This window comes from Alexandromys fortis, unplaced genomic scaffold (genome assembly GCF_014885135.2).
Source record: "Alexandromys fortis isolate MF-2015 unplaced genomic scaffold, M_Fortis_MF-2015_v1.1 scaffold_0, whole genome shotgun sequence".
Lineage (NCBI taxonomy): Eukaryota > Metazoa > Chordata > Mammalia > Rodentia > Cricetidae > Alexandromys > Alexandromys fortis.
The window spans coordinates 45,189,745-45,215,698 of record NW_026067949.1 but is presented as its reverse complement, the minus strand read 5'-3'; the positions used below and the strand labels follow the sequence as shown (position 1 = coordinate 45,215,698).

General features: G+C 38.7%; 1 protein-coding gene across 1 annotated transcript in view; it reads right to left on the bottom strand.

Annotated features, from left to right (window-relative positions):
* Nucleotides 1–3,090: 3,090 nt before the first annotated feature.
* Nucleotides 3,091–25,954, bottom strand: part of Mrpl1 (mitochondrial ribosomal protein L1) — a 53,527-nt gene continuing 30,663 nt past the window's right edge. Inside the window, exons 7-9 of the mRNA XM_050150178.1 lie at nt 24,166–24,272; nt 4,643–4,724; nt 3,091–3,489 (exon numbers count right to left, since the gene is read on the bottom strand). Coding sequence (XP_050006135.1) covers nt 3,383–3,489; nt 4,643–4,724; nt 24,166–24,272 — 296 coding nt within the window. The 3' untranslated portion in view covers nt 3,091–3,382. The remainder of the gene's footprint in view (nt 3,490–4,642; nt 4,725–24,165; nt 24,273–25,954) is intronic.

The following is a 25,954-nucleotide window of genomic DNA, read 5'->3' as shown; positions in this document are numbered from 1 at the left end:
TCTCTCTCTCTCTCTCTCTCTCTCTCTCTCTCTCTCTCTCTCTCTCTCTCTCTCTGTGTGTGTGCACCACTGCCTGCAGTATTTGAGGACAAGTTAGTGGAGCTGTCTTTCTCCTTCCACCTTTATATGAGTTCTGAGGATTGAACAATGGTTGTCGGGCCATGTGCAACAAGTGTCTCTGAGCATCTGGCCCCAAAAGAATTATTTTCTCTTACTTTACATATATAAGATATAAGAATGTTCACACATTTTCTATTTCTTATGAGAATTATAACTTTATAGCTAAGAAAAATAAAGTGGAAATACAAAGTTCTTATTTTTTTAAACAGTAACATTTACAAACCCCTTTTTGTGGCCAATTATGTTTCTAAGCCCAGTTCCAAATACTAGATGATTCTGTCTATTATTATGTGGAAAATATAATTATTAAAGAAATACGTATGATTCACAATGGTTAGCTTGAAACACAAAAAAGCTAGGTTTTGAAAATAAAAATTATAATACAGTTCAGCTACTTTTTAAACTTCTTAGAGTAAGTTGTATGATAACTGGGATTTGCCACGAATTACGGAGGTGGGTAAGTAAAACGTACAGATGAAAGCACACAATGCTGAGTCGCCAAATCTGACTGATGTGCCAGTGGGTATTCAGTTTTCTTATTTTGTTACCTTCCCATCTGAAATTTTCTATAATAACAAACTTTCAAACTCCAACATAGAGGCTGGGCAGGCAGCACTGTGATTAAGAAGGCTTCTTGTTCTTTCAAGAGACCCAAGTCTGGTTCCAAGCACCCATGTTGGACAGGTCACGACCACCTGTTACCTCAGCGCCAAGGGATCAGATGCTGTCTTCTGGCCGCGTGGGAACTTGTACATGCATATCCAGACACAGATGTACCAAAAGAAAAACTTACACATACCCGTTAGACATCCTAATAAACCTCTATAACAAGGCCCTAATAGATTACAAACAAACCATTTACTCTAAAACAAAGCTCCAACTGGACTCTACAGGATTATCTTTGCTATTTCATCTGCAGTCTACAGCCATTGAAGTTATATGAAAGGCTATTGTCGCCACCTACTGGACACTGAGGTTGATTGCTTGATATAAAAATTAAGTTTTGTTAACAAGTTATAAAGTTTGTTTCTCTTGTGTATTACGTTAGTATGCTATTTAACCTCATATTACATCACCTTCGACTGCCGGCCACTTTCTGAGAGGCGCACTCTAAGATGGTGTTCAGAAAGTGCTCATCTTGTCATGCTCCTGTTTGTCTTACTGGACATCTTGCTTGTCAGCAGGGTTGGCACAGAATTTAAATTATTTATAGAGAAGAATAGCCAGAAAGTTGGGAACTTCTCCGGCTCTCGGTTCAGGGCACGCATGCTTTTGCTATCTAAATCTTTAAATATCTTAGGGCTGGAGAGATGGCTGTGGCATTAAGAACACTCAATAGTTCACGACTATTCAGAACTCCAGTTCCAGGGGCTCTGACACCCTCTTCTGGCAGGCGCATACATGGTATGTAGACAAAATACCCAGACACATAAAATTAAATAAGGATTAAATAAAAATATTTAAAATCCTGGTTTATACTACACATTTTGGAATCTTTTATAAGTGGGCTAGTGAAATTCAACAGTGACTTTCCACCAGCTACTTTAGTTAGGGTCACTTGTGCAATTTTAGAATAAACTGATGGTAACCTTTTTATTAAATCAGGTTGACAACATTGGTACCCACTAGTGTCCCCGACATCCCACTAGCTGATGAGAAATACACAATTCTGAGATCAATCTCCTACTACCAGGTGAAGACCAGCTATTTGTAATTGGTAAGCCTCCGAAGTAATTTATATGTAAACTAAAGTTTGGGATTCACCAGTATTTACTATAAAACTTTACAGTCTTAATTTTTTAAAAACCAATGGGTGGAAGACCTTGAAACCATTTTAATGCCTAGCAATTGAGGGAATGCTGCAATAAAGAAATGAAATGTTACCCACTTTCCATGTGATTTGAATAAAATAAATGATTACTTTCAAACAGCATATATTACATGGGGCTAGAGAGAAGGCTCAGCAGTTAAGAGAACTTGTAAAGAGGACCCGGGTTCAGTTCCTGGCCCATAACCATTTGTAACTCCAGTTCCAGGAAATCGGATGCCCACCTCTGAGCACCATGGGTACATGGTGTACATATTCGTATGTAAATACTCATACATAGGGTAAATAAATCTTTAAAAACCACACTAGCATGTATGCCTGTGTGTGTATGCCTGTGTGTATATGTGTGTGTTCTTTTCCTCTCTGTTTCAACTGAAGATGTCAAAGGAATGTCCACTCAAAAATTAATTCTGGTTATCTCTGAGTAGCAGGATTGAATGATTTCATGTTTATCAGTGCTCTAAATATTTCCACACTAAGATTAACCAGCAGAAAATTGACAAAACAACAACAGCTCTGAACTGAGTAGTAGAACGTTGGCCCCGCATGCACACAGACAGGTCTTGCATCCAATCCCAAACATGATGAAAAATTGCAAAGTGGCGTGGGAGATGGCTCAGCTGGAAAAGCGCCCGCCGTACAAGCATGAGGATATAGGTTCAATCCCCAGGGAGGGAGGAGACAAGAGGGTCCCTGAGCTGGCTGGCCAGCCAGCCTGATGAATCTGTGAACTCCAGGCTAAGACTCTGCCTCAACACATAAGATAGAGAGCTGCTGAGAAAGAAGCCGCTATTGACCTCTGCCCCCACCCACACGTCACAGATACACGATTAAAAAATCAAATCCCAACAAAACAAAAAGCGTGTCTGTAAATGGGGATTTCAAATAATCAACTGTCGATTTCAGAACCTGACAACTGGGAAATGACTTCCCTATACACAGCCCATTTCTCATCTTCCCTTTAGCTTTCACATCACCAGTGCTGGGGAACAAGAAACTTTAATGCACTACTTTAAACATTTGAAACTGTAGTGGTAAGTTCAGTCTATCTTAGAACACACAAAAGGTCATTGAAAAGCTTCTACATCCCAACAAGCCTCTCTGCTGACACAATAATCCAAATCAGACCAAATCAAACCAAATTAGAAAAATCCCAAGTTTAATGGATACAAAGCACCCCAGAGAGGAGCCGGGGAAGGAAGATCGGAAAACCATGTGTTTGTTCTCTCAGGGGCAATTTAAATACTCTGTGAAATAATTTTTAAACTGACATTTCTTTATATTGAAACTGTAAAAAAAAAATTAGTGTTAAAATTTACTTCTAAATGTACTGATCAAGAAACCATGAGGAGCCAAACTAGAAATTATAGTTTTATAGATTTCTCTGTTGTCCCCCCCACCCCATCCCAACAATAATTTCCCAATACAACACTTTTAGGTAGCTTCTTTGGTTTCAACTTCTTTGGGCAACAGTGAATCAGTCTTCAGCAGCAAACCTTCACTGGTTGAACTACGAAGGAAGGCACGCACCACAAAGGGACCTAGAACAAAGACAAGAACCAATGTGATTTTCCCACTAAGACCCCATGGATCGGATGCACACACCTAGGAAGGCTTGTGCGCTGCTCTCCTGAACAAAGTCACTGCACTAGTCATCCTGGAGATGACTCACTCACTTGTAATTTATTCCTTTATTCCAGAAGATGTTCACCAAGTATTTAACTTCTGTAACACCAACAGCTAAGGGAACAGGGTGATTACATCTGATGGAAACACTCTACATACTTATATAAAGCAGTCAGCACAGATGCTAACTTTGTATCAAATTGGTACCATTCTCAACAAATTAAAAGACTTATCCTAAGCCCAAAGTTAAGAGATTTCATCTAAAATGGCAAAAAGAGAAAAATAATTTTTAGACAATTTATTATCCATTATTCTCTAGCTATCTCACAAGATCAAAGTTTTCTATGGAGTATAAAAATCTGCATTCATGCAGTATCTTTAGCCATATTTTGGATGAATTAATAAATGAGATAGTCAATCACATCACCAATGTGCTTAATTCTCAAGGATGGCAAAAGTTTGTTTGATTAGCATAATTATATAACTAAATCCTGTAAACTCCCAGCATGGGAATTGCACAGGGACAGTCATTGGAGCCTGGGAAGCTCATCGTCAGGCACCCACAGTGTGGATTGTGTGAGACAACAGAAGTATCTTGTGTTCTAGCTACTACAGTGCCCAAGTTAGTGATTCTCCTCACGGCATGAGAGTCACCCATTTACAAGAGGACTCTCCTGTCAAGGCAGAAATACCTACTTTCTGTTATAAGACAAAGATTAAGAAGGACAACTGCTTTCCAACTACACTTTCTTTCCTATTTAATGCCATTATAATTTTAAATCAATCTCCTTTAAACCTTAATACATTTAACAGTAGAAATAATATGCAAATTTACAAAGGTTTGGGGAGTATACTTTTTTTTATTACTGATAAATAAGTCCCTCTCTAAAACCTTATGCTTCATGAATAAAGTAATTAAGACTCCTTTGGCAAAGAAAAATTTTATTTTATTTACTCCCCGGAAGTACTGTGTCTATAGTACTTGCACATTTCCTCTTCATCTGCATAGTTCATGTCTGGAAAGTACCACTGGGGCTTATGGAAGTCTACCCTCACCCAGCTACTTACCCAGATTTAGTGGTCTGTGCCTACAGACTTCATTTATAACTGCTTGAAGATTGGCAGTTAACTGATCACTTGGCATATCCAACTGAAAGAAACAGATATATATTTACCATTCCTAATAGGAAAGTGAAGAGTCATCACAGTTGGGTAACTGCACCAGTGTGTATTCTAAATGGTGTATTTTATGTAGTTATTTAATGCAATGGCCTACTAAGAAACTCTACTATGAAGACAAAATACAAGAACCCTATAATTCTTTCAGAAGCACTTATACATCTTCACATATTTATATGTCAAGAGTTATTTTACAGAATATATCCTAGTGAGCTATATTTAAGTTTTTCTATCTGAAGTTCTGCGACTTCCAAGTAATTCCCCCAAAGTATATCCCAAATATAGAGACCAATCACTCATCACCAAATTAAGAATATTTCTCTTTTACTTATGTGGGGGCGACAGTGGGTGGCAGCATTTGTGCACATGCGTGGGTAGAAGTCAGAAGTTAGGTATTGGGCGTCTTCCTCTATTGCACACCACCGTATTTTTTTGAAACAAGGTCTCTTGATGAGCCTGACGCTCATCAGTTTGGGTAGGCTGGCCAGCCACTGAGCTCTGGAGTCCTCCTGTCTTTGTCTGCCCAGTACCAGAGTTATAGACATGCGATACCATGTTTGAGAAGTGTAGGTTCTTTCATATCAGCAAAGTATTTTCATGAACATGTCTGAAAGTCATGAAAACTTGCTCAAGAAAACAAGCCTATCAGCATGCACACACACAATGAGAGGTCTGCTTCCAGGGTTGTAGAAAGAGCCTGCTCATTTGTTTCCCAGCTGCCCAGACCCAAAACAATCACACAGAAACTGTATTATTACAACACTGCTAGGCCTATTAGCTCACACTTCTTATTGGTTAGCTCTTGTATCTTAAACTAGCCCATTTCTATTATTTTATATTTTACCAGGAGGCTTGTGGCCTACTGGTAAGATACACAGAGAGAGTAGGCAGAGTCAGTGGTTGGCTGTCTCCTTCCATAGCTACATGGCTTCTCTCTGAATCCGCCTACTCTCTCTATATATCCTTTTTCAGCCTGGCTATATTCTTTTAAGCCACTGGCCGAAAGCAGCTTCTTTATTAACCAGTGGCAATAAAACATATTATCAGCATACAGAGGGAAATCCTATATCACAAGGTCTTAAGGGATTTCTGAGAAAGATAGAGAGAGAAGAAAGACTACTGAAGAAACAGGACCCCTGGGCCAGTGTCACTTAAACTGACATAAGTTTGTCTGACTATTTTGGAGGACTATGGATCTCAGTAGTACATTTGCAGAGAATAAAAAATAAATAAATATAAATAAAACTTAGAAAAGCAAAACACATAAATGAACTTTAAATACTGTGTACTCCTGAAGTAGACAGTATTTAAGTGTGACGTGAACAAACTGGAGACAGACTGTTTTTTCAAAGTTACATTTACACTACTGTAGAGGAATCACTCTTAGAGGGCTGGTCTATTTCTAGTTTTTGAGGTGAATCACGATAAAATAGAAACTTTAGGTTCCCATTTTGCTAATTCAATTTCCAGTCTATTTAAAATTGAGTTTTTTATAAAGCAAAGTCTCAGAGCTAAAAATTATCAGATGAGAGAACTGTTTCACTGTCTCAAGACATGCACTGTCGATGAATAGCATGCACATTTATAAGAACAATGCACCATCGATGAATGATATGCACGTTTATAAGAACAATGCACCGTCAATAAATAGTATGCATGTTTATAAAAACAATGCACCGTCGATGAATAGTATTCACGTTTATAAGAATAATGCACTGTTGGTGAATAGTATGCACTTTTATGTAGGGCCATCTTATACAGGCCCATATTTCTGCATTGTGTGGTGACCAGAATTTCAGGCCAGTTTGCACCTGCCACACAGGAGGTGGTCACCTAGCCTTTTGAGACAACCTGATGCCAAGCTAAACGAAGGGTCAGGATATGCTAATGTTGCTCTGCTCTTTCTTTGTAATTTGGGAAGTTCACCAGGGAAGAAGTGTTAATTCAGTATAGGTGACAGGGCAGCCACAGTTGCTTACAGAGAGCTTTTACTTCTCATCACCCACAACAGTGTAAACTGGGGAAAGGAAGGCTACCTGCATGTCTCTAAAGAACATTAAGTAAACCTGTAAAAACAATAATCAATGACATAACTCCATTTAATGGGAACTTACTTTGGGATCTCCATAGAAAGACTCAACAATTTCACCTAAAAATTCTATGAAGTGGTTGTTATTATTATTATTACTCACAATTAAAAACTGAGATGTGCAAGAGCATGGGCAATCAGGTGTGGAGGCACATTACATAAACCCAGCACTGGGGAGGCTCAGGCAATGAGACCAGTAATTTGAGCCAGCCTGTTCTACATAGCAAATTCTAGGCCATCCTGGGCTATTTAGTGTGACCATGTTTCAGAGAATAAAAGGGATGGGTACCCAGGCAGAGGAACCACAGGAGGTACTGATGATAAAGAGGATCAGATGACAGATGACTGAGGAGGAAAGGGGGTAAGTGCTGATGCTCATGTTACCTGAGTACAGGTGTGCAGATGGGGAGGACATTAACTGACACTTAAAACAAGGGCTGTAGGACCAGTGCCATGCCAAGTCCTCATTTGTCAACAGTAAGAAATAACCTGAATTTCCATGTGATATTTTCTAGCTTTAAAATGCCAATTTCAATTTTAAAAAACCAAACCAAATTACTATGCAAGTTCTACAAAGTAAATCTAGCACCAAACTTTTAAAAATGATCTTCAAGTTATACCACAAAACAGAAAATTTTATATTAATATAGTGGTTTGAGACTGGTTGCAAAGACTTCAGGATTTCTCTTACCAATAGTAAAAAGTGACTGAATGTTGCTAAGCAGATGAATCACATATCTGCTTAGAAAAAAATCTGGAGGAAGTACATAAAAAACAAGACTTGGCATCCATTCTTTGTAAACAGTGAGATAGTAAGTGTGTAAGGCTTTGCGAGCCATATGGAGTCTGTTACAACTGCTCAGGGCTGCTGGGGCAAAAGAGAAGCTAGAACAATACCTAAACGAGTACAGCTGTGTTCCAGCAAAACTTTCTTTACAAAGACAGGTGGGAGAACTGGGCTATGGCACCAACACCAGAGCTCAGAGACACTGAATATGTAACAGAGCAAAAGCAACAATTCCTTCCTTCCAAGCACAAATGGGTCTTGTTTGTGCCTTAAAAGAACACAGAGCCTTCTATCCAATAGATTTTTAGGTTATTATTATGTGTCTACTGTGCAGATGAGGCAAAATGTTTTGTTTCCCTACGAATTGTATTTCAATTTAAAAATAACAGTAGGGAAAATTCCCAGCAACAATTTCAACAGCTGCTGTAAATTTTATGCATGCATTTGAAAGAAGTACTTTATGGCTGATGACAGGACCCAAATCTGGAAACAAAAATAGAAAATGTATTGTCTTATATGCTCCATAAAAAAAAAAGATACCAATAGTTAAGGCCGCCTACTATCTTCTCTATCAGTTCAAAGTAGAAACAGAAGCCAGAAAAGATGGTAAAGGTGCAGACACCTCACATGGGGAGATTGGGGACCCATGGAAGAAGATGAGCAGACCCTGTGATATGTGAAGTTCTAACCATTAGGAGATGACCAGAGAAGCTCCATGGGAGCAGGAGCCAATCCAGTCCCGGGACACTGGCAGAACAGGACTGAGCCAGTGGCCTGGTCCAGAGCAGACCTGAGACAGCGAACTCCACAGGAACAGGTACAGGGGAGTAACTGCTGAGCAAGTGGGCCAGAGCCAGAGACCACTAAGGGTCCAGATGTGAATCTAGGACCTACAAGAAAGCAGACCTAAGCCAGGACCCCTGTGGGACTGGGTGTGAGTCAAGGACCCACCAGGAACTAGGCCTGAGTCAGGACCTCTACCAGTCTGGGCATGAATCTGGGATCTCCGAGGGAGTAGGCAGGAACTAGAGATCTCTGTGGATCCAGGCATGAGTCTGGGACCTCAGAGGGAGTAGGCCTGAACAGGACCTCTGTGGGTCCAGGCGTTGGAATATACAGAGAATATGGGACACCATGAAAAGGCCAAACCTAAGAATAATAGGTATAGAAGGAGAAGTTCAACTCAAAAGCACAAAAAATATATTTAACAAAATCATAGAAGAAAACTTTCCCTACCTAAAGAAAGATATGCCTATGACGATACAAGAACACCAAATAGACTAGCTCCAAAAGTCCCCTCACCACATAATAATCAAAACACTAAACATACGGAGTATAAAAAGAATATTAAGAGCTACAAAGGAAAAAGGTCAAGTAACATATAAAGGCAGACCTATCAGAATTACACCTGACTTCTCATTGGAGACAATGAAAGCCAGAAGGTCGTGGTCAAGCATTATACAGACATTAATAGACCATGGATGCCAGCCCAGACTATTATTCCCAGCAAAACTTTAAATCATCATAGAAGGACAAAATAAGATATTCCACGACAAAACCAGATTTAACCAATACCTAACCACAAACCCAGCCCTACACAAAATACTAGAAGGAAAACTCCAACCCAAGGAAGTTGGCTACAGTAACAAAAACACAGACAATTGATGATCTCATAGCAGCAAATCCCAAAGGGGAAAATGCACAAATTAACATCACCAACGATGAAAACTAAATTAACAGGAGAAAGCAATCACTGGTCATTAATATCCCTTAATATAAATGGACTCAACAAACCTAAAAAAAGGCACAGACTAACAGATTGGATATGAAAACAGAATCCATCCTTCTTCTGCATACAAGAAACACATCTCAACCTCAAAGACAGATATCATCTCAGAGTAAAGGGTTGGGAAAAAATATTCCAATCAGATGGACCTAAGAAAGAAGCAGGTATAGCTATCCTAATATCTAACAAAATAGACTTCAAACTAAAATCAATCAAAAGAGACAAATAAGGACATTTCATATTAGTCAGAGAAAAAAAATCCATCAAGAGAAAATCTCAATACTAATCATATAGACCCAGGGTACCCTCATATGTAAAAGAAACGCTTCTAAAGCTTAAACATACATTAAACCCCACACACTAATAGTGGGAGACTTCAACACTCCACTCCCCTCTCACCACTAGACAGGTCAGTCAGACAAAAAATGAACAGAGAAATAAGGGAACTAACAGATGTTATAACTCAAATGGTCTTAACAGACATCTATAGGATATTCCATCCAAACAGAAAAGAATATATCTTCTCAGCACCTCATGGAACCTTCCCAAAAACTGAACACATAGTAACAAAACAAACCTCAACAAATACAAAAAACTGGAATAACCCCATGTATCTTGTCAGATCATCATGCTTTAAAACTAGAATTCAACAGCAATACTAATTCCAGAAAGCCCACAAACACATGGAAATTAAACAATGCTCACCTGAATCAAGGAAGAAATAAAGGGAGAAATTAAAGACTTCCCAAAATTCAATGAAAATGATCACACAACATAGCCAAATTTATGAGACACAATGAAAGCAGTGTTAAGAGGAAAGTTCATAGCACTAAATGTATACATAAAGAAGCTGGAAAAGTCCCACACTAGTGAATTAATAGAACATTTGAAAACTTTAGAACAAAAAGAAGCAAACTCACCTAAAAGAACTAGACTGCAGGAAATAATCAAATTGAGAGCTGAAATCAACAAAATAGAAACAAAGAAAACAATACAAAGAATCAATGAGATGAAGAGTTGGTTCTTCGAGAAAATCAACAAAATAGACACAACCATTGACTACAAACTCTACTACAGAGGTACAGTACTGAAAACAGCCTGTATTGGCATAAGAACAGACAGGAGGACCAAGGGAACCAAATAGAAGACCCGGATATTTATCCACACACCTTTGAACACCTGATTTTTGACAAAGAAGCAAAAACTATCAATGGAAAAAAGAAAGCATATTTAACAAATGGTGCTGGCATAACTGTATATCAACATGTAGAAGAATGAAAATAGACCCATATCTATCACCATGCACAAAACTCAAGTCCAAATGGATCAAAGACCTCAATATAAAGGCAGCCACACTGAACCTTATAGAAGAGAAAGTGGGATGTACACTTGAACGCATTGGCACAGAGAACCACTTCCTAAATATAACCCCAGCAGCACAGACACTGAGAGAAACAATTAATAAATGGGACCTCCTGAAACTGAAAAGCTTCTGTAAAGCAAAGGACACAGTCAACAAGACAAAATGACAGCCTACAGAATGGGAAAAGATGTTCACTAACCCCACATCAAACAGGGGTCTGATCTCCAAAGAAGAAATTGGTCATCAAAAGATCACATAATCCAGTAAGAAAAAGGAGTACAGACCTAAACAGAGGACTCTCAACAGAGGAATCTAAAATGACTAAAAGACACTTAAGGAAATGTTCAACATCCTTAGTCATTAGAGAAATGCAAATCAAAACAACTCTAAGATTCCATCTTGCACCTGTAAGAATGGCCAAGATCAAAAACACTGAAGACAACTTATGCTGAAGAGGTTGTGGGGTAAAGGGAACACTCCTGCATTGCTGGTGGGAGTGCAAGCTGGTACAACCACTTTGGATGTCAGTGTGGCGATTTCTCAGAAAATTAGGAAACAACCTTCCTCAAGACCCAGTAATACCACTTTTGGGTATATATCCAAAGGATGTTCAATTATGCCACAAGGACATGTGTTCAACTATGTTCAAAGCAGCATTGTTTGTCATAGCCAGAACCTGGAAACAACCTAAAGAATGGATAAGAAAAATGTGGTACATTTACAAAATGGAGTACTACACAGCAGAAAAAAATAATGACATCTTGAATTTTGCAGGAAAATGGATGGAGCTAGAAAACATTATTTTAAGTGAGGTAACCGAGACACAAAAGGCAAGTATCATATGTACTCAATCATAAGTGGTTTTTAAACATAAAGCAAAGAAAACCAGTCCACAAATCACAATCCCAGAGAACCTAGACAACAATGAGGACACTAAGAGAGACATACATAGATCTAATCTACATGGGAAGTAGAAAAAGACAAGATCTCCTGAGAAATTGGGAGCATGGGGACTATGAGGTGGGTTGAAGGGGAGGGGAGAGCCAGGGAGGGGAGCAAAGAAAAATGTAGAGCTCAATTGTTGAAATAAGAGCGGCGGGGCTGCGTCCCCAACACCCCGGCCGCTTGGCTAGCTTATGCCCGAAATAACAACACACAAACTGTATTCATTTAAGAACTGCTTGGCCCATGGACTCTAACCCTTACAGGCTAATTCTCGCACCTGGACTAGCCCATTTCTAATGATGTTGTAAGCACCCCAAGGTGCGCTTGCTGGGAAGAGTCTAGCCTCCGTCCATCTTGGTGTCTCTCCTCCAGCAGAGCTGTCTGGTCTGTCCGGGAGCCGAGCAGAGTCTGACCTCACTTCCTCTTCCGCCCAGCATCCTATTCTGTTTACTCCTCCCATCTATGTTCTAAGCTGAGGCCAAGCAGTTGGTTTATTATAACTTAACCAATGAAATCAACAGATTGATATATGACACTCCCACATCACTCAATAAAAATCAATTAAAAAAAAAAAAGAGGGAGAGATGACCAGAAAGCACCAACAATCCAGAGGCTGTAAATACTCCCATGGAAGGAAAAGCAACCAGCTTCTCCCTTTACTCTCTCTGACGTGCCTATCTATATCAAAGTTCATAGCAATTCAGCCCAAAAATGGTGCTGGAGGCTAAGACAGCTTAGGGTCATGTACTCCTAGGCTTGGCGTAAGAGAAAACTGAGGACCAAGTAACCCTCTCTACTTCATGCCACTAAGTTGGGCAAGGGACGACTCTGGATATGAGACTGGTATCAGATTAGCTACCCTTTCAACCATTTACAGCCATTAGAACCATGATATCTGCCTAACATGTTTGTGCCTAATAGAGGGGAAGTTGTACTGAGCACAGCTGGAAGCAGTGAATGAGAAAACATATTTCATGTTTTAACATCAATAAAGGTGGACTTCTTTTCAATAAACTACTATGCATTTATACAAACACAGAATATATTCTGTATGTATTAAAAATGTAAATTTATGCTCTTAGAAGCAATTTCATAGCAATGAGACATTAGCAACAATCTAAATGCCCAAGAAAAAGAATAAGGTTGAATAAATTATGATGTATCTACACAAGAGACTATAAAAACAGCTATTAAAATTCTTTGGAAGAATTTTTATGACACAGGGGAGGGCTTAAGACACAGTGTTAAGGATACCAAACTCAGTATGCACCAGAGATACAGCAAACAAAATAGTACCTGCATGGAGCAGGATGGTGCTGAAGAGGGCTCAAGAGTGCCCAGTAATGACAGGGATTTTGAGTTCCCTCTATAGTCTTAGCTAGGCTAGTCAGTATTTTCCAAATACCTTTTTAGGTACATATAACCCCCAATAACAACTGGCTTTAGTTCAGTATTTAAAATTACAAAACCCAGAGGCTACAGAGATGGCTCAGCAGTTAAAAGCACTTATCTTAGGAGTACCTACATGGCAGCTTCCATCCTCCTCTGGCCTACATACACATCATGTATACATGTATTGTACTGAAACACACTCATACACATAAAATATATATAAACATTTTTTAAAAATTTCAAGATCAGGGCTGAGTGTAGCTCAATGGTAGAGTACTTGTTTAGAATATGTGAGGCCCAAAAATCAATCCCCAGCACCTCAAAAAAATAAATAAATAAAAAACAACAAAAGGTTATAAAATCAGCTCCTTTAAAGTTCTGCATAAATTACAAGGTATATTTTACTTATTAAGAAAGAAAAAAAGTAAAGCAAAAATTACCCTTAATGTTGACTCGAATCCCTACCCACCAAACATCAAAACTCAGAAAAAAGCTATACCGCCACATATTNCAAGACAGGGTTTCTCTGTAGCTTTGAGGCCTGTCCTGGAACTAGGTCTTGTAGACCAGGATGACCTCGACTCACAGAGATCCTCCTGCCTCTGCCTCCTCCCAAGTGCTGGAATTAAAGGCATGCACCATCACTGCCCGACAATAATATATATTTTTGAAGTGAGAGGGAGAATTGACCTTCTGGGGAGTACAGCCTTGTGAATTTTAACTTCTGCATGCATTTTGGTAGTAACTATACTGATATAGAATTAGAGGCCAAAGAAAACTCTTCTTGTGATCCTCAAGAATACACACCATACACTCCTAACCCTGACAACCACTGCACTGTCAACACAGTTCTGCGTGTACAAAACTGCCGTGCTGATACAGGGGTGAGCCCTTAGACAGTACTCTCACTTCTCACAAGCCCCGGCAGAGCCCATCCTACTATCTCTGAATTGTCCTCTTCTTGGCAGTTCACAAAAGTGGTATCATACAATATTTATCCTTTGGCGTTCTTATTTTATATAAGGTGTCTTCAAGACTCAAACACAAGCATATGCCAGAACTTCCTTCATTCTGATGCTGTTCTTGGCACATGTCACGTGTGGTTCATCTGCTCTCTGCTGATGGGCCCTTGAGCTGACTGCACCTTTAGACTACTGTATCAGCATAGATCTGTTCAAGTCCACTGCCTGAAGTCAGGCTCTGCATAGACCTGGCCTGATACCAATGGAAGGAGATGAGGAAGACACAGTGTCAGACTGGTCCTTTTTCTCATTTGGGTCTCCTCCAAATGCTACTGTATCGTCATCATAGCCCTCAGCCAGATGTGCCAGACATTGTCCGGGTTTTCTCATATCTGCATTCAGTAGGGAAGGCAGAGTGTATGCTGCGACTACACCATCTCACATGGAATGAGACCCCTCCCAGGCTTATGTGTATGTATCAGTACTTTAGGGTTGGCAAACATTTTCAGTGATGGGCTGGATTATATTTCGGTATTCAGGCCTTCAGTTTTAAGGGTCACATATGAGTATTATTATCATCTTTTAACAAATTAAACAAAAATTTATTTTATTTTATAAATTATGTGGCAATTTGTGTGTCTGTGTGGCTATGTACATGTGAGTATGAGTGCCCCTGGAGACCAGAGGCATCAAATCCCAGGAACTGGAGTTACTGGCAGCTTTGAGTACCTGCAGTGGTGTTGGAATCTTGGCTGAATACAGTTTCTCCTGTCTTAGCACTGTATCCTTAGAGATCTCAGATCTACTACTGACACACTTCACCTCCTATTGACGTGCTCCACCTCCTGTATTTTACATACTATAGTACATTTTCTTTTATTTATAATCCCCTCATTTATGGCACATACGTTGTACTACATGAAAATAATACAAGGAAAAGTTAAGCAGCTGGAAAGAATAAGGGGAAAGAAGAGGATGTAGCCCTAAGCCATGAGCCAATGGCTTGCTCCCTTTCACTGAGACATCTGATGGTATCTGACAAATAATAATCTTTGTAATCCATTTCTGACCTAGTTGTAAAACAGTATTCACACCTTGTCTACCTGAATTTGAAAATGTTCAGTACAGTACCCATGTTCATGTTCACTGTCCTGAGAACCCTCACTCAGCACAGCATCCATGTTCATGCCCCTGCCTTGCCCTGGTTTATTTTTGTTACACTTCAGCTTTTATCAAATGCCAGGCTGAGAATATTCCTGCCTCAAGACATCTCACTATTATATAAACAAGTAGAGTGATACCCATGAATGGACCATGTCTACAACTTCAAACACGCCTTCAACTTTAAAAAGAACACACACAAAAAAATCACATCAAAGGTACTGCCTCTGTACTACACAGTTCAAAGCTCCAAATATATTTGCAACCCAGACAAGCCACACTAGTTAAACCAGGGTTTGGCATGCTCTGTGTAAACAGATTTAAGTTGTCTGGCCTCTTTCTTCTTTCACAGAAAGTGAGCTTAGGTTTGATTGTCTATAACATTATTGTTCATAACGCTTCAAAATTGGGTATTTATGCAACTGTAAAGGGTTAATAAAGTTGTTTTGCTTCAGTGTTATAACAATGTCAAAACTAAACTATTATATAAGTGTATTAAAGCATACTCTTCACAATTTTAACCATTTCTAGTAAAGTTTTTGAAATTTATTCTCAAATATTCTGGACTACATGTTCTAATTATATATCAACAAATTAAATAAATGCAACTTTTAGAATATAAACACGATGGCATTCATATTTTAAAAATAGGTACTTTCTTTTTGGTCTTTTTTGTTTTTTGAGGGCAAGTCTCATTCTGTAAATCTGTCCGTACAGAAACTTGTGATTCTCTTCCATCAACCACCCGAGTGCTGAGAATGCAGGCACATATCAGCATGCCCAGCTCAGGTCATTTCTTAAAAATACTCTGGTTTTTTGTTATAGACCTGATTTCATGTGCATGTGTATATATATGTGCAGGGACACATGTACATGGGGCTATGTATGGAGGCCAGAGGTCAGTGCTGGTTTGTCTTTTAATCCTGCTCCACCTTATTTTTTGAAACTGTTTCTTACTGAACCCGGAGCTCAAAAATTTGAAAAGAGTAGGTAGCCAGAGCCCGAGGGAGCCTCCCATCTCCAACTCCCCAGTGTTAGGCTTTGCCATGGGTACTGGGAATCTGAACCCAGGTCATCATGCTTAGGCAGCAAACATGTACCAAAAAGCAAACTCCCAGACACCTAACTTAACTTAGCTTTATAGTGTACAGGTAGGAATCTGTCTAGAGACATAAGAAAACAAAGAGAAAGTACAACTGGCTACACACGGTATTACTGTAATCAAAACTGGTTAAACCACACATCACTGGGAAAGCAAGATCTACTACAACTATGAAGTAATACAAACTTTACACTAGTTCACATGTATTTTCCCACAGATTTAATTCTTTTATATCTTTCTGGCATGCTGTTAGACAATCAAAAAACAGGGAACAGCATAGAAAAAAAGTAGAGAGATGATTAAAAAAAAACTAAAAAACTTAAAAGGTTATTAAAAGTGAAAAAAGATGAGAGGAAGAAAGCTAAATCTGAAAATCGATATAGAAATGTAGAAATTATAACAATTATTTTTAATACCAAATACTTTTCAAGAGTATCAGAGATGAGCAACTACAAGTGTTGTATAAAGCTAGTTGATGCCTTACTATATACTATTAACTTCAAGCCAAACTTCTTTTCATCTCTTCTGGGCCAGAGGATGAGGCCTCACTATCCATCCTGGGAACCAAGACAAGGAACAGGGGTAGAGGGGAGAGGAAGAGGAGTCTTTCAGTATTCTGCCTATACAGGATATGCACATGAGGGCTACAGGCAGGGTTCACGCATTCCATATATATATGGGATAACACATGAGGGCTACAGTCAGGGTTCACACATTTTATATATATGGGATATACATGTAAGAATTATAATCAAGGTTCATGCATTCCATGAAGACAGAGATTTTTATCTATTTTATTGATATCTCTACTATGTATATACCTGATATACAGTATACATGCAATATTCAACAAATTAATGAATGAGTCGTGAATCTCTGAGTCATGACTAATACAACCACTTAGCCAAGAGGAATGTACAAATGTATATACAAATGCTCTGCATGCCATCAAAAGTCTACCGTTATCCCCAAAAGTCTACTGTTTTACTGAGGTCAAAAGCCTCTGGACAAAAGGCTTTTCTTCTAAGGGTCACAGTCTTTACTATGAGGAACTATTTGGGGGACATATTACTAAGAAAATCCACAATTCTAGGCATTCCTCCAATACTGTTCTTTGCTTGTATTTTAACATTCCCCAGAATGCCTTTGTATAACCGTCTAAAAGTGTAAAGAGCATTATTAGTTCCCAGGATATATAAAAACAGGCCTCAACCATGACCAACTTTGGTCTACTGGTTGTTCTTGATTACTACCCTGTTTCTATCCAAATGAAGAGGCCTCCAGATATGTATGGGATGCTGCTAGTATCCTTTATTCTGCACTCATTCTAAATCGTATTCTCATTAATATACAGGCTGGGAAAATATAAAGAAAGCACACCTTCAATATTCCCAACTGTGTAATAAAATTAACATCATGAATGAAAACTTTATTATTCTAACTTGAAATTTTTAAGTTTTAATGTTATCTGATAATTATAAAATTTTACTAAATTGTTTTTTTAACCAAATAGTAAAAAGTTTAATACTTTTGAAATAATTTTGTTGTTATCCTTTTCATCTTTAATGACTTTACTAAGGCATAGTTTTGTATATCAAATCACTTGTGGTTTTCTAATGTAAAATCCAACAATTTCTAGTAAGTTTACCAGGATGTGTACCTACCTACCATAAATCAGGGTTAAAGGCCATCATCACAGTCTGACCTGTTATTTCTCATTACTGTAGATGCCTGTTTCACTCTGGGCAATTACTGATCTTTTTTGTTTTAATTTTGCTTCTCTTTGGGTATTTTACATAAATGGTATTATGTATGTGGTTTCTGAATCTGGCTTCTTTCTTGAAACGTGATGTTACATTATATTATATATAGCTTGGTTCACCCATATTATATTATATATATCTTGCAACAATTTTGTTAACTACAATTTTATTTGATATGTTAGATATTCTTTTTTAAAAGATTTATTACAATTTGGCGTTTGTCTTAGAGTTTCTATTGCTGTGATGAAACACCATGAACAAAAGCAAGTCGGGATAGAAGAGATTTATTTAGCTTACACTTCCAGATTATAGTCCATCATTGGAGGAAATAAGGGCAGGGACCTGGAGGTAGGAGCTGATACAGAGGCAATGGAAGGCTGCTTTTGACTGGCTAGCTTCCCATGGCTTGCTCAGACTGCTTTCTAATAGAACACAGGACCATGAGCCCAGGAATAGTACCACCCACAGTAGGTTGGGCCCTCCCCCACCAATCACTAATTAAGAAAATGTCCTATAGCTGGATCTTATGGAGGCATTTTCTGAATTGAGATTCAGATAACCCTAGCTTGTACCAACTTGACATAAAACTATCCAGCACAGGCCTGGAGAGATGGGTGAGCAGCTGGGAGCATTTACTGTCCCTCGTAGAGGACTTGAGTTTGGTTCCCACCTAATTTGTCATAATTGCCTATAACTCCAGTTCCGGGGGATCTGGCATCCTCTTCTGACCCCTTCAGGTTCTTCCATGTACATGGTGTACATACATACACTCAGGGACATGCATATACAAACATACAACAAGATTTTACTTTTATTTATGTATATGTGTGTTGGTAGATGTATGTGCAGATGTTCAAGGCCAGAGAGGGGCAATCCAGGGAGGTGGACACAGTTGTGAGCCACCCTATATGGATGCTGAGAATCAAATCCTCCCGAAGAGCATCAGGTACTCTAAACCACCGAGCCATTCTCTTTAAGAATATGACACAACATAATTATTTTGAGGGGAAGGGGGCAGGTGAGACAAGGTTTCTCTGCGCAGCAGCCCTGGCTGTCCTGGAACCCACTCTGTAGGCCAGACTAGCCTTGAACTCACAGAGATCTGCTTGTCTCTGCCTCCTGAGTGCTGGGATTAAAATCGTGAGTCATCACCTAGTGCGGGAGAATTGTCTGTATTCTGTCAATTATGTTTTAAATAAACCCTGATTGGTCGGTAGCCAGGCAGGAAGTATAGGCGGGAAAATCAGACAGGAAGTAGAGGTGGGCAATGAGAACAGGAGTATTCTGGGAAGAAGGAAGCTTCTTCCCCAGTCCTGCCCAGACCACAGAAGAAGCAAGATGTGACCTACTCTGCCGAAAAAGGTACCAAGCCATGTATGTGGCTAACATATACTAGAATAATGGGCTGGTATACGTTATAAGAGCTAATACGAAGCCTGAGCTAATGGGTCAATCAGCTTATAATCTTATGGAGACCTCTGTGTGATTTTCTTTGGGACTTGCCAGCTGTGGGTACTGGGCAGGACAGAAACCCCCACAAGCAGGCCCTCATGTTACAATCGCCACCTGGTGACACATATTCTTAAAAATTTACAACTTAGTTTGGGCATATGTTTATACTCAAGGAACTACCACTAGTCAAGATAAATAATCACTTGCAAAATTCATTATGTTGCTTTGCCATTCCTATTTCCTGTCCCTCCTCATCCATCTCTATACCCAAGGTCATTTTTTCTATCAAATAAGTTAGCTTACATTTGCTAGAGTTTTATATAAATAAAATCATACTATGTACTCCCTCTTCCCTGGATTCTTTACTCAGCATACATTAGCATATATGGAGTTTACTTATTACTTTTGTTTATATTATCCTGTCAAGGCTATTTATTTAGAATGTTTCTAATTTAGGGATAATATAAACACATTTGTTTCAAAATTTCTATTTAAACATGTTTTCATTTCTCCTGAATACACAGCTAAAAGTGGAATAGCAGAACTGGGAGGTAGGAGGAAGTTCAGCTTCTTTACAAATCACCAAATTGTTTGCCAATGAGGTTGCATCATCTTTGAAAAAAAAAATGGAATTTTCCCACAAAGAGTTCCAGTAGTCCAATCTGCTATGTCCTCACCAACACTTGGTTATGGGTATAGGGGAGTAGTCTTATTCATCCAGGAGATGGTAGTGACAGCTCCTTGTGTTTTGATTTACACTGCACCAGTGACTAAAGATGGTAACCATCATGCCAGGTTTGTCTGTCATCTGTCCTATCTCCTTTGAGTGTTCAAGTATTTGCCAATGTAAAAACACTGGGCAGTTTACTGAACTTAGGAAGTCATAATTTATAAATAATTTTTACAATCCATAATCAAAAAAGATATAAGAAAGTGTGTAGACAACTCATTTTCAGTCAATTTAAATCACTTGGGATGAATAAACTATATTTTTTCCAAGAACAGTTGGATATTTGTCTGTAATAAATCAACATCAACCCTCATTTCAAAGCACATACAATATCTATGAAATTTGGGGTTTCAGTTAAATAATATAGTGAATTACAGTAGCTATTAAATGTTAAACCAACCTTGAATTCCTACAATAACTGCTTGGTCACTCCCATAGTTTAAAAAGGGTTAATCCCCTTCAAACCTCATGTAGAAAATGGACTGCCCCTGTGGCAGTGTTGGGCATGGAGACCTGTGAAGTTGTTAGGTGAAGAGAGATAACTGTCTGTCAGGGGTAGATTCATTCTCCAGACAATTTGTTGTTATAAAGCAGGGCACCTTCTCATGTCTTGTCTCTCCAGCACAGCTTGCATACCCTTTCATTCTTCTGCTACAACACGATGTAGCATGAAGCTCTCCCCATATACCAGCGCCATACTCTTAGACTTGGCTACCTCTAGAACCATACACTAACAAAAACCTCTACTATTTTTATATCACCCGGTGTCAGGCATTCTGTTATGACAATAGAAAATGGACTTAGGCAGTCAAAATATTTGTTAAAAATAAGTTAAAATTTTTATGTCTATATTCATAAATGATATTATAGTTTTTTTGATTTCAAGGTACTTCTCCCTGTTTCAGGTAGAAAGGTCAGTTGTGTCTCTGTTACTCCATCTTAGACAGAAGTATTCTGCTACCTAGCTATTGTTATTATCACATTGACTTCTTCCTAGCCTAAGTAGAACTAAACCATTATTATCATTTTACAGAAAATGGGGGGAAGGCCCAGAATACAACAAAATATAGGAACTACTGTTGTTTCAAAAGCATGAGATTAGATTTGAACCATAACAATATAAATCTAAAATCCACTTCACTAATCTTCCACCATATCAAAGCATTTCAAAAGTATTTATAAGATAAACATCTATTTTTTTAAGTGTGACAAAAGCTTCCAAAAGAGTCTCACAGTCCAATTCACAGCCTATATTTTAATCACTATGGTATCTCTTAGATAAGAAAAAAAGACAAAAGGAAAGAAAAGAATGAGACACTATGGTTTCTCACACTTTAGAACCTAATAAATTATTAACTACAGAATATACTGAAAATATACCTTAAGAAAAAGGCAGATTTAAACCAGCTAGGAAGAGTTTTATAAGGCTATTCTATGATCCTCAAAGACAAACAAGAACAGAGATGATGTCACCATTCTAAAATTGTATGTGAAATAGACATTATTATACTATGTAGACAAGGACAATCGGAACACAACCTTGAGAAACTCGCCTAAAGTCTGCCTTAAACAGCACAAGTATCAGACAAGTTTCTGCAGCTCCAGAAGACTCTCTGGAGTTTTACATTTGGGCTCTTGTTTGTTTGTGTTTGGATTACAACACTGTCAACCTTAAGAAACAAGAAGCACTGCCAAGGGCCTTTGGGAACTAGGAAATTTCAACATCAGAGTCTAGCAGAGCTCAGGCCAAGTAAATGAGAGCTGAGCCTTGAAGACAATGTGCCAAGTGGGACTTCCCAATGGCTGCACAGATCTGCTCTGCTTCCTTTCTAAGGCAAGTGTTCCACTGTAAGTGCACAGAGTGCTTTGTCTAGATAATCTATAGTGGACGTGGTTCAGTTAACGTGGACTACCAACTATTGCCTATGATGTGAAATTCCTCTTTAGAGTGAAACAAAAGGAGAGAAAGAAAAGCTAAGAGCCATTCAAATTATTTTAACTCTGTGAGCAGAGTACAGAGACTACATGCTTGAAGACACTGTTAAGGTTCAAATAAATTCCTTCATTTTAACTATGAGACTTTGAAATGGTTTTCAACCTTGTGGCCTTCTGTACTTTTATCTATAAAATGGAGGTGATGGCTTTACCTCTTCAGGGCTTGATTTTCATCTGATACATAGACACCACAATCCCTACATGCAAGGTTCAGGAATTAGTGCAGAAGACAGGGTGAAGGACTGTAAGAGTCAGAGGAACAGGGAGCCTGCTGTGAGACTGTGTCTCCTAGAAATGGAAGAGAAGCTACACCTGTAAAGTCTCACCAACATGGCTGCCTAAACATGACCTGCTAAAGAATGACATCAAATAGACATGCTAGCATGGAATGGGAAATGTTCATGAGACATCAACACCACACAAAGTACAATAGGCAATTAATGCTGAGGGTGAGAGAAACAGTCTTCCCCAGAGAACACACCAAATAATTATTCAATAACCGAAGAGTCAGCCCTGAAAACATATACATATACGTAATCATCCTATGATCTGAGCAGGTTGTAGTTATATATTTAGAAATATACATGCACTCACACACTTGTATGCACTAGTTTATATACATGCATGTGCACACACACACATACACAAAGAGGCCATGAATTTAGAAAAGAATAGGGGATTGGGCTTCAGGGAGGAAAAGTAAAGGAAAATTATGTAATTATATCATAATCTCAAAAAATTTAAAAATTATTAGAAATAAAGCTCAACAAAAAGATTTAACAAACAAAAGCATTTAAAATAGCACCAGACACTTGGAAAGCATTAAATCTTGTTATCAGTAAAAGACTACTACTCGTATAGTTGGAGATTCTTTAGTACAAAGAACAGTTGCAAATAACATAATAATAACTTTAATGTTCCAAATGCTTATTTATTTAAAAACACAACTCTATAATTCTAATGCACCTATATTAATGCCCTAAAAATGAAATTAGAAACTGACATCCAGCATGTTCTACAAGTATGTAAATAGCTTTAAAACACTAGGCACAATTAATTGAAATAAAGCGAATGTAGACAGAGACTGCTCCTTCGTTCCCTTGGGTGCCATTATGTAGATGTAGGCTGCTTTTTCATTCCGGCCGGCCAGACCCAAATAATCACACAGAAACCATATTAATTACAACAATGTTTGGTCAAGAGCTTATGCATATTCATGGTTAACTCTTATATCTGAAATTAACCCATTTTTATTAATCTGTGTATCACCAAGAGATGTGGCCTACTGGTAAGGTTCTGGAATTCCAGTGTCTTTCTCCTTCGGCAGCTACATGGCATCTCCCTGGTCCCACCTACTCTTTATATCTCTTCCAGCCTAGCTATATTCTGCCCTGCCATAAGCCAAAGTAGCTTTATTCATCAGCTAATAAAAGCAACACATAATACAGAAGGCCATCCCACATCAGGCAAATTAATCCATTTTGTGGTGTGTGTGTATGCTCAGCAATCTGTAAGTATATATAAGATTCAAGTCTTACAACTCCTAAAAACTTAAACATTAAATGACAAAAAACTTGTATGTTAGAGCAGATAGGTTAGGCAAAAAGCCAGTAAATGCCAGTGATCAGCCCATAACACAGGAAGAAATATCCTAAGTTTGCACATTCTGTGTGTGTGTGTGTTGTATAAACATAAATACATGTGTGCATGCATGTACCTGTGCTATAGCATGCTCTAGAGGAAGAAACTCTCAAAGACCATTAAACTTGGTTAGCTCAATTTACAGAATGAGATTCTTTACTTGTGTATTTGACACCAGTTCAAAGGAAAATTCCAATGTCAGGGATGGGCATCTGAACAAAGGAGAGATGCAACTATAACTTACTGTTGCTATTTTGGTGCTGAGAAAGTTCTGCCTTTCTTCATCTACCATAATTTCATGTCCAGTTTTAAATAATTCAAGCATTTTTGGGATGTCACGACCAATGGAATCTGGTTAGAAAAATCAGAAAAATCCAAAGTTATTACAGCATCTAAACAATTAACAAAATTAATGACTGAAATAAACATAAGTTCTATGTGAAAGAACAGCAAATAAGCTGTGGCAGACAAATGTTAGGGAGGTTGCTATGGTCCCCATTTCTAGTTCATGACAGTGGGTGATCTCTTCCCACTGGGTGTGGATGAGGTCTGCCACCTGCCTTCTAACCAAGCGACGGAATGATATGCACAGACTGCATTATATAATAAATACTACAGTGCCGTTCTGGAGGAACCTCTCTTCTTTATCGGCTTATATGAAGAGGACATGGAATAAGGAACTCCAAAATCAGCAGGAATAATGGCGTCCTCAATCCAGCAGCAGCCTGCAAATAACAGACTTCTGCCAACCATCAGGTGAGTCTGGAAGACAACTTGGTCAAACTGAAAGGAGAGAACCAACTCCACAGAGCTGTCCCCTGACCTCTGCACATGCACATGTGCCTCCCCTCTACATGCACACATACACATGTAACACACAGTCTGTTTTTAATAACAAAAGCCCAGAGCCAGCTGGTGGTGGCACACACCTTTAATCCCAGCATTCAGGAGGCAGAGGCAAAAGGACCTCAGTGAGTTCGAGGTCAGCCTGGTCTACAGAGCTAGTCCTAGGTCAGGCACCAAAACTACACAAAGAATTCCTGTCTCAAATAACTACTACTAATACTACTACTATTACTACTACTAATAATAATAATAATATCCAGGAGTCAGCTATCAGGGGGGTAAAAACTGAGAGATCAGAGAAGCAGAGCAGTCAGACACTAAAGTTCCTACCTCTACCAATGCTCAGACCAAAGGGTGATCCTGTCTCTACAAATCCTCAGACTGTCTCATACTGAATCCTCAGACAGCATCTTCAGACTAAATCCTTAGACTGCATCCTCCAGATTCTGTCTCCTCCTACCTTACAGTCCTCACTCCAGCCAGCCATATTCCTTATCTCCACCTCCCTCGTGCTAAGATTAAAAGGTATGTGCCAGCACTGTCTGGCCTCTATGTTTAACTAGTGGTTTAGCTCTGTAGTCTCATCTCCAGGCAAGCTTTATTTGTTAGATTACAAACAAAATATTACTACATACACACAAACACAAATTTTAAAAGTTTTAGTATGGGGGCTGGAGAGATGCTTAGAGGTTAAGAGCACTGACTGCTCTTCCAGAGGTCCTGAGTTCAATTCCCAGTGCCCACATGGTGGCTCACAGCCATCTGTAATGAGATCTGGTGCCCTCTTCTGGCCTGCAGGCATACAGACAGACAGAACACTGTATACATAATAAATAAATAAATCTCAAAAAAAAAGTTTAGCATGAAATGTTAAAGTATACAATACTTACCTTGAATTTTTAAAAACTTTTAATTGAAAAACCAAGGTAACTTTCATGTAATATATTCTGATTAAGGTTTCCTCTCTCATCTCATCCCAGATCCTTTCCATTTCCCTACCCTTCCGATTCCCTCCACGCCAAGAAAACAAACACACAAATAAAAAATGGAAAACAAGGATAAAAACAAAATGAATAACAAACAAAAAAAGAAACTAGGAAAAGAGCAGGAAAAAAAACATACAAATATAGATATACAAAGAGACATACAGACAGACAGACACACAAAACAACTTAAAACCGGAAACC